A 10,739-nucleotide genomic window follows, 5' to 3' on the forward strand; every position below is an offset into this window, starting at 1 on the left:
GTCTATGATTGTTTCCTCGATTTATCCTTTATTTTTGGTATCCAATTGATCTCCATGTATATGAGTCGAGCATAATTATATGTTCCATTCTGGGTTTTCTTTATCGGCTCTTTCCCGGAACGCAAAAGAGAGTCGAACCGCATAGGTGTAAATAAGTATAAATAGATTTATTGAATTCCATTTCGATGAAGAAATACTACCCCCTCCGTCCTGGCTTAAGATGACACGTTTTCCTTTTTAATTTGTCCCAACTAAGATGACACATTTCCTTTTTTTTTAACTTTCTCTCTCCAATTAATACACTCAACCACTTTTTCTCACTTCTATTAAAATATTCATCTTTCTTTATCTCTCTACTTTAATACTTACACTCACATTCTTTCTATCCAATTAAACACCTTAATCAATAACTCTTAAAATCCCGTGCTGGCTAAGCCGGGACGGAGGGAGTAGTACAATATAATTTGTCAATTCCTTATGCCCTCTTCTCTCTATCTCTCCAGAGTATGTTTTAGTGGTCTTTATTTCGGTGTATGTGATAATTATTAAATCATAATTTTTAGTTAATTTTTTATTAATTCTATAAATTTTAAAGGTGAAAAGTAATTTTCTAATTATATTTTTCATCTTTCAAAGTAACCTCAAAATAAATATGATTGGAAATCCACACCCAGCGAAATAATAATATAATCAGAGGAGACTGACTTATGATCTTTAGATTTTTAGCAGAAACATGTGTAATCCAGCTATTTTCCCATTATTTTATTGTCAATTGTTCCCTTTGACATTGTTTACTATATTAAATTATTAATTGTGGCCAGCTAATTTTTTTTGCAAATTATTTTTATATTTTCCATTTATTAAATGGAGTACTTAGCCTGCTGAAAGTTGACCAGATTGGGTTTTAGAATTGGTAGTTCAAAATCTTCCAAATCTAAAATTAATCGAAAAGAGAGTGTGATTGAATCCGAAAATCAATTCGAAACCAGCTCCGATAAGAAAGATTCACAAAAAAAGGTATTTTCTTTACTCCATTTCTATCGTTTCAGAATTACTTATTTAGATAATTATATATGTGGTATTTTTATTTAATAGGGATGTTTGAATTTGAAATCGAAATTTGATTCAACGCAGAATCATTTCGTTAAATAGAGGGTTGTTAGATGATTTAGTTCAGTAATGTTTGAACGATTCAATCATGATAACATTTGCATAAAATTGTTAATTAAATTCGCCTAATTGTTAATTATACTCTAATGATGGATGCATTTCTTGTTCGGTTCGAAATATTATGCAGTGTTGTTTTCTTATTTCATATAATCCCCTTCTTGTTGTGTGTTTGCAAATTAGTTCGTTTACAGTTTTTATCATCAAACTATTTTAATTTAGTTCTTATTTGTCTCATTAAACATTTGGAGCATTCCTCAATTTATCAGACTTAAATAAATGGATCATTGAAACCGAAGCTTTAGTTTTACAAGTAAAATGAGATAAACGCAAAGTGCATTTTTATGACTGATCATGCTTGATAAATTAATGATTTCTAATGTTGGATATTTATTTTTCCCCTAAGAAGTTCATATTATGGCTATTACCAAAAGTTGGATTAAATTACTTCACATATAATCTTTGGCTAATTGGACATAATTTTTCTGGTTTTGAAATTGTTGTAGTGTTGTTTCTAGCTTATGTGTACATATTTCAAATATTTTCAATTAGGATTAATTTTTGATACTCTATTCATCCCATGGTAGTTGAATCGATCATATTCATTTTTTGGTCGTCTGATTATAATTGACGAATTTTCCTTTATTTTCCAATCAACACTATTATTTCCCCTGATTTAGACTCTTTTTAAGTATCTATTAGTATCACCCATGTGCGATGCACGACCCATTTTCTTTTATTTAAACTTATTTTATACTGTAAATTGATTTTATAAATTCATATAAATATCATTGTATGAAATCTGAAATCATAAATATATAAAATAAAAAATAATTATTAAAAAATATAAAATCAAACAAAGAAAAAAAAAACAACGCATATACCGAATGAGAAACAATATTATTATTTCAAGTTCTAAACTCATATAACCAAATAAGTTTATAAACTAAAAATTGTACACAAATCAAATATATCATTTAAATCACTTTAAAATCTATACTACAAAAGATCAATCACGAACACATGTCAATAAAAATAATGTATAAATATATATTAGAACCAAATCGATCAAAATCATCAACAAAAATATAGAAAAATAGCATGGAATATACAACCGTTATGCATGCATTTAGCCGGAAAAAAAACTGGTTGCATACCCTAATAGTAATCCCGCATCACCTACTTCCCGTGTAGCTGCTACCACCCATACCACGTCCAGGAAAGACAAATGAATAAGAGCTGCCAACAACCTAATATTCATATAGAGCACTACATGAAAAAATTATACATTCGATACTTCACAATAGTACATGAAGAAAAGGAAAAAAAAATTCGCATAATTATGTTCGACACTTCAAAACATAAATTACTTCCACCATAAATACCTGCAAAGAGAACAACATGAACAACACAGTCGTGTTCATGCACGACCGTAGCAAAGAGGGCCACCCCGTCTGCTACAAAGTACCAAATTATTTGCTCTTTCTCTAGCATCTCTAGTACTCTAAACTATATTTGCCGAAGTGTATAAATTGTTATCCTCCAATCTTGAACTCCTGCATCATTATAGAGCATAAAACATATTTAAGAGTTAGAAAACCAATGAGAAATGATATAAAAATTGAATCTTTTTATGAGGGAAGTGAGAAATGATATAAATATTGAATCTTTTTAAAGTGAGAGTGAGAAAAGAGAGGTCTTTGTTTGTGGCATTACCAGTTCGTTTGGGGCGGCCATCGTCGTCATAGAGCTTGGTCGTGCCGCCGTGGGGGACGTCGATTGAGATGTCGAAGATTTGGTTGTTATGATGGAATGATTCCCCCATTTTCGTGTGGTTGGGAAACAGCACGAAAGAGGAATGGGATTATGAAGAGAGTTTAGTGTGTGAAGACAATGTTTCGAGTTTTAACATTACCACTAACTATACCACTAATCCACTAACTATGGAAATTAAATAACCAACTAACACTTAATCACAAATTTTATATATTTTTAATTCATTTAATATCTATTTTAATTGGCCATTTCCCTAAATACCCCTAAAATTCCTCTTATTTTCCTAAACGCCCCCAAAACTCCCCTTATATATATTGTATAGATTTTATCCTTTCTTCTTTCTTTACTTCTTTAACCCTGTATCAAAAAGAAATGTTTCAACTATGGTGGAACAGAAAGAATACGTGTAACGTGGGAAATGCAAACTCTTTGAATCACTAATTAAGATGGAGAGCCTTTGAAATTATTATACAAAAAGGTATTTATATTGTTTTAAAATTCATCAAATGATTGTAAAATTTTCAACTTCTATAAATCTTCCATGAAGATTTTCAGAAGACCTTGTTTGGTAAAACATGCATGATTCAATAATAAACGCTATGTTTTGTTTGTCATGTTAAGATCCGAAAGCATTATCTTAATTATTTTGTATAGTTGCAACGATCTTATTAAGTGCAGTTATTGTAGAAGCATAAACATTATGGAGGCTGCGGTCTTAGGGATGATACAAGATCTCGAGAGTATGCATGCTATACATACAGATTCCTGTACGCGTTGGATGATCGAGAAAAAATTTAAAATACCTAAAGAGATGTTGGATTTCATGAGAAACTTGAAAATGGAAGAGAGGAGCAGACTAAAATATTTAATGGCTGACTTGGTCGAGTTGGCTCAAGATGTCATCGACGTGAGCTATGATATTTCCATTTTGATTATCGAATTGGAGAAACTCGAAAAGGAGATCAAGATGACAAAGATGCGGATGACAAAGTTTGGTGCTGATGAGAAAAATATTGGAGTCGAAAAAGAAGAAGAAGTAGAAGAAGAAGTTGTGGTGGGGTTGGAGGAAAAGGTTGAGAAGTTTGTTAAGAAAGCGATTTTAAAAAATTCTTATGACTCACAGATTATGTGTATAAAAGGCATGATTGGTATCGGGAAGACAACTCTGGCCAGACAAGTGTACAAGGCCTGCGCTAGCCAGTTCGAGCGTCATGCTTGGGTATCCATTTCTAGTGACACGAGTAAGAAAGAGATACTAATGACACTGATTCAGCAAATGGTGGAAGGATATGAAAGAGATCCGTCATTGGAAGAAATGGTCAACCGAAGTCTCCAACGGATGCTTCACAAGCACCTGCAAGACATATCATATTTCATAGTTTTGGACAATATGCCGAATGAAATGGGATTGAAGTCCATCTTGCGAGGTCTTCCATCTCTAGGTATATATTTGACTCAAATGATCTAAATTTCACAGTGCATTAGCCTTCCAAGTTTCCTTTTATGTAATAATAATTGTTACATGCAGGCCTATCTGAAACCAGGTGTCTGTTGCTGTTAACAAGTCGCTATAAGATTAGAACAATCGATGTCCATTATTATACTTATGAGATGAAAGTTTTGGATTCTGATAAGAGTTGGAAATTGTTTTTGAAAACAGTTGATAAAATTACAAGTGTTGAGAACAGATTCTCAAAGAATTTGGAGAAGAAGGGCAGAGAGATGTTGAAAAAATGTTGGGGTTTGCCGATAGCTATAAAACATGTTGCAAGGCAGAAAGCAAAACAAAGACTTTTGGGGATGGCATGGGAAGAACTTTTTGATTCAATTGATTTGAGTGAATCACTGAAGTTATTGGAACCAATGTATTTCGAATTGGAGGAAGAATTCAAGCCACATTTCTCGCTTCTTTCCTTTTTCAAGGAGAATGCAATAATGAGAGAGGAAAAGTTGGAACAAATTTGGGCTGCAAATGGATTAGATTTTGAAAAAGGCATAAAGGATTTAGCTCATAGGTCGATTATTGAAGTCTTTGGGCAAGGCTACCACATGAGAAAGAGAAAGTGTCACCTCAATCCTCTACTACACATTATATCAATCAGAAAAGCAGAGGAAGAAATGGGCTTAGAGATCTTAAGGAGCAATGGAAATAGTAGACCTTCTCAGAGTGCCCGTCATCGTATTATCCATTGTGGACGTGAGAAGTTTAATTATTTCACGAATCAAGATAGTGAACAACTTCTTTCTCTCATCTTCCATGGAGGTGGTGGCTACTTAGACAATGCTAGCTCGTCTTATTGGGAGAGTTTTGAACGAGTCAAAATACTTGACATGGAAGATTTTGGGGTGAAGACTTTATCAGATTCAATCGGCACATTGATTGAGTTAAGTTACTTGGGATTGAGAAATAATTACTTACAAGAGATCCCACACTCGTTGGGGGGCTTGAAAAAGCTTGAGGCTCTTGACATAGCTCATAACTTTATGGTGGAGGTCCCGGACATTATATGGGAAATGGACAGCCTTTGTCATCTCCACATGTCTAATGTGATTTTCCAGAAGCCCTTGAAAGTTGCTGCGCTGCGGAAACTGGACACCCTAGCATACATCTCGATGTATGATCTCCACATGTCTAATGTGATTTGTCTCCAAAAGTTGGGCATTGAAGAAGTTGATGAAAACTCAGCTTTAGGCACACTCTTGGCAGTGCTAGCTATGGATATGTTCCTTACGGTGTTTTACGTAAGAGGGTTTCGTTTTAGAAGCATGCCGTGTTTGGACGGAATTTGTTCTATAGCACACCTCCAAGAACTAAAACTAGATGGAAACATAGGTAAGCTACCAAGTGCAGATTATATGCCTCCGAGTATTAGGTACATAACATTGGTAAATACTTGTCTTGCCGAAGACCCCATGCCAATATTAGAGAAGCTCCGATACCTAACCCAACTCAAACTGCAAAATGCATACACTGGTCGAGAAATGGTGATCCAGCGCAATGGATTTCGAAATCTTGAAGTGTTTTGCATCAAAGATTTGTGGAATCTTAGAAAGATACAAGTTGATGATAAAGCAATGCGGCATGTTGAGGAAATAGAAATCAGTAACTGTCCAAAGCTGGAGACACTCCCGGTAGAGATTCAGAAGATGTCTAAACTGCAAAAGTTTAAAATGGTAACAACCAAAAGAATTGCAACAAAGATCAGAAATTCAGGTTTGACCTCCGAAATTTTTGAGGTGGATATCTATCCATAGTTTGAAATTGTAGAAGGTGCAATGTAGACCGATACGTGTACCTCGACGAGTGGCTGAACTCACCAGCTCGGTCATTTCTTCACCACCGCTGTTGCTCCCGAGGGCCATCACCAGACCTTGTTGCAAACTTGATCAACCACGGTACCTTTATGATTTTGTCCTTTATTTTTGGTATCTAATTAATTTGAATGTATCGTGTCGAACATAATAATAAGCTCAATTATGTATTTTCTTTGTCGGTTCTTTCCTGGAAAGCAAAAGAGAGTCAAACTGCGTAGATTTAAATAAGTAAACAGATTTATTTGTTTCTAGTGTTTCAATGCAACTAACTTCAATTACTTGGCCTTAAACATACAACTTAAGTTCGATAAATATATGAAAGTGATGCGAACATGAAAATTAATGAAATCACAGAATAAAAGCATTGCTCCTATTATGCTTCATGTATATGAATCATGACACAATGATGAACTTCTTCAAATAAATCTGTGTAATCAAGGATTAAGCCTCTTTTCCGCCCTAAGAATACTCGAGCAAACCACCTAGGAGGAAGCATACCGGAGGTCTAGTTGAACACATAAGTAATTATGACCAGCAAGATAAATGGTCCAAGTTGGAAGTCGACGATATGCACAAAAAAGGACTACATGTTACATACTTATTCAGTCTATTACCAAGTACAAAATGTTGTTAACCTATTTTATGCATCACAAAATACGGGAAGAAGCATATGTGTAACCGTCCAAAACGTTGTAGCTTGTATTATCAACTAATGGAAGATTCATTTTTTGTTTTACTAAATCTCGTGTCATGTTTACTAATCAAAACAACAAAAGTCTTGTATCTCTTGTCTTCCATGGAGGTGGTGGCTACCTAGACAATGCTACTCCGTCTTATTGGGATAGTTTTGAAATGTTTAAAATACTCGACATGGAAGATTTTGGGATGAAGATATCAGATACTATTGGGTGAATTAAGATGCTTGGGATTGAGAAACAATTACATAAAAGAGGTGCCGCAGTAGTAACTTAACTACTTTTCCAACTACTGCGGCACCTCTTTCAAGTAATTGTTTCTCAATCCCAAGTATCTTAATTCAACCAATAGTATCTTATTTCATGCTTGAAAAAGTTTCAGTTTCTTGATATATATCTAAACTTTTTGGAAATGGACCGCCTTCATAATCTCTGCATGTGCGATGTGATTTGCCGAGAGCCTTTGAAGATAGATGCTGTAAGGTTTATACTTAAGCCAAGATTACAAGTAACACAATCAAGAAACTGATCTAGCTATTACACTACTATATCTACAATCTTCAACTCTTTCTATTGTACCTGAAACACTTAACACACGGATCAAAAGCGTTCACCTCAACAATAGACAATAGAAGCTCTAAGAAATAACCAAAGAAGAGAAACAAGATCAAGAACAATTTATATGCTCAAGTTGCACCAGGTACAACTGCACAGGTCTATAAATCCGACCCTCAATTCCTTAGTCACCAATTGATTTGCCCCTTAATGGAGAAACCTTAGTAGATAACCAATCTACTCCACTGTATCCACTGAAAGCAACCACCTCGTTGCAGAGAAAAACCAAGGCAAAGCCACGGCCAACCACCAGTCACCCAATCCTCTGGAACCACAAGAAACCGCTTGCACACAGACAGATTTGTCTGAGCAGAAACCAGAAGTTTCCCCAACACTCAACTTACTTACTCATTACTCACCAGTGTATACACACACAGAGAAGGAAAAAGAGATATTACACTCTCAAGCCTACAGCACAGAGAGAACACCAGAGGAGAAGAGAACAGAAAACCCTAGTTTCTCACACCTACGACCGAGAGAGAAAAGAGAGAGGCAGAATCAAAAAAGTAAAGCGGAAGAGAGAAGGGCCTAGTGTATTAAAGACATAGCCCCAACTCACCACCACAATCAGCCACGTGTAGGGCATCACTGGAGATTGGGCTCAAGCCCAATGAAGAATGGGCCGGTTACTGGTGGAGCAGATTGGGCCTATAAGGGCCATACTATTACATTTTTCCACCTTGGACCTTATCAAAATTAGTGAGGAATTTGACCTGTACCTTTCATCATCGCCTATTGATGCCTTCCCAGTCAAGGACTAAGAAAACATCAATCCCACAATGTATTCAACAGTTACACAACAAATAACACAAAGAAAATACACAAGGGAAGATACCTGACCACTTTACCTATCCAGAATCCATGTGGAGTTTTCTAATGCAGTACAGCATCTTCTCCACAGGGAGACACTTAGTCCCCATGTCAGTAGGGTTGTGATCAGTATGGATCTTTTCTAGCTGGATCTCACCTTTTTCCACTATGTCTCTGATGAAATGAAATCTGACATCTATGTGCTTGGTCCTGTCATGGAACACAGGATTCTTGCACACTTGTATGGCTGACTGGCTGTCAGAATAAACCACAATGGGTTGCTTAAGGAACTTAAGTTCCCCCATAACCCCTTTCAACCAAAGTGCTTCCTTCATTGCTTTAGTGATTGCAATGTACTCAGATTCAGTAGTGGATAAGGCCACAATGTGTTGCAATTGTGACTTCAAGCTAATGCAAGATCCACCAAGTGTAAAAACATAAGGTGGTGGACTTCCTCTTATCCCTGTCATTTGCATAGTTTGAATCTACAAAACCACAAATGTTAGTATTATCTCAATAACCACTTAAGAGCTTCCCAATGAGGCTGTCCAGGATCGGACATGTATCTAGATAGGCATGACACAGAGTAAGCAATGTCAGGCCTTGTGCTCACCATCAAGTACATAACAGATCCAATAGCATTAGAGTATGGAACATTCTTCATCTTTTGGATCTCACTCTCATCCTTAGGACACTAGTCCCTGCTAAGAATGAAGTGGGCAGCCAAGAGAACAGTGGATGGCTTTGCACCCACCATATTAAACTTACTGAGAATCTTCTTCATATAGGAACTTTGGTGAAGAGTCCGCTCCTTCTTCTTCATGTTTCTAACAATGTCAATGCTCAGAATTTTCTGTGCATGTCCTAAATCCTTCATGTCAAAGTTAGTACTCAACATATCTTGAACACTTTTAACAGCTACAGAACTAGGACTCATAATAAGCATGTCATCAACATATAGAAGAAGAAACACAGGAACAAATTGGAGATTTTTGAAATAAAGACAGTGATCAAAGACACTTCTAGTAAAACCCATAGATTGCATACACTGATCAAACTTAATATTCCATCTCCTAGGTGACTGCTTCAGCCCACACAAAGCCTTTTTCAAGAGACACACATGATCAGGGTACTTAGGGTCAACAAACCCCTCAGGTTGGCTCATGTAAATAGGCTTATCAAGATCCCCATGTAAAAAAGTTGTCTTAACATTCATTTACTTAAGATCCCATTCAAAAAAAGCACATAAGGCAAGCATTAACCTAACAGTTGTGAAGTTTACCACAGGAGCAAAGATCTCTGTGTAATCCACTCCCTCTTGTTGAGTGAAGCCCTTAGCTACCAGCCTAGCCTTATATCTTAAGCCATTGAGCTCCTCCTTCAGCTTGAATAGCCACCTGCACTCAACAATAGTACAATCTTTAGGTCTAGGAACTAAATCCAAGTTTTATTCAACATTAAAGACTTCATTTCATCTTCCATGGCCATAAGCCACTTAGGATAAACCATGGACTTAAGGGCCTGCTTATATGACTGGGGCTCATCTCCATCTGATTCATGAACATTGAAGGCCAAAGCTATCAGGTTCATTTAATCACTGAATCTTTTTGGAGCTTTCACATTTGTTCTCCTTGCTCTATCCCTGGCCAAGACATAGTTAGGGGAAACAATAACAGAATCAGATGGGTCATTATTATCAATATTTTGAGTCTCAATAGGATCAGTTTGAGGAACTTCAGGAGCAGCCTTTGAGTCATCCTGCAAAAAATTGTCAGTTTGCACAAACTCAGGAGGTCTAGTGCCCTCCACCTCATTTGAAGTCTCCTTGGGATTAGAACACATAGAATCAACTAAGCATGGGAACTCAGATTCATTAAAGATCACATCTCTGCTCACAGTGACTCTAAATCCAGGCTCATCCTTAAGCCACACCCTGTAACCTTTCACACCATCTGGATATCCCAAGAATATACACTTCCTGGACCTTGGCTCCAGCTTATCTGTCTTTGAATGGACAAAGGCACTGCATCCAAAAACTTTCAAGTGAGAAATATTAATGGGTTTTCCCAAAAAAACAGACCCAGGACATTCTCCCTTAAGAGGGACAGAGTGGGACCTATTAACCAAATAAGCAGCAGTGTTAATAGCTCCCCCCAAAATTTTTTGACAAACCACTTAAAGAAAGAAGACATCTGACCCTATCTAACAAAGTCCTATTCATCCTTTCTGCAACCCCATTCTGTTAAGGAGTATAGGGAACAGTTTTATGTCTCCTAATACCAGACTTAACACATAAATCATTCAACTGTTGGTTGCAAAACTCCAAGCCATTGTCATTCCTAAGGGTCCTAACCTTCTTCC

General features: G+C 36.3%; 1 protein-coding gene across 1 annotated transcript; it reads left to right on the forward strand.

The window, feature by feature from the left end:
* Positions 1-909: 909 nt before the first annotated feature.
* Positions 910-6,403, forward strand: LOC125198838 (putative inactive disease susceptibility protein LOV1). The gene is made up of 3 exons (XM_089056249.1): positions 910-1,017; positions 3,631-4,385; positions 4,472-6,403. Exons 2-3 carry the CDS (start codon positions 3,644-3,646, stop codon positions 6,196-6,198), a joined length of 2,469 nt encoding a protein of 822 aa, XP_088912375.1. The 5' UTR covers positions 910-1,017; positions 3,631-3,643; the 3' UTR covers positions 6,199-6,403.
* The last annotated feature ends 4,336 nt before the right edge of the window (positions 6,404-10,739 follow it).

Source organism: Salvia hispanica, chromosome 4 (genome assembly GCF_029641045.1).
Source record: "Salvia hispanica isolate PSC_SH4W2 chromosome 4, Shi_PSC_v1, whole genome shotgun sequence".
NCBI classification, from domain to species: domain Eukaryota; kingdom Viridiplantae; phylum Streptophyta; class Magnoliopsida; order Lamiales; family Lamiaceae; genus Salvia; species Salvia hispanica.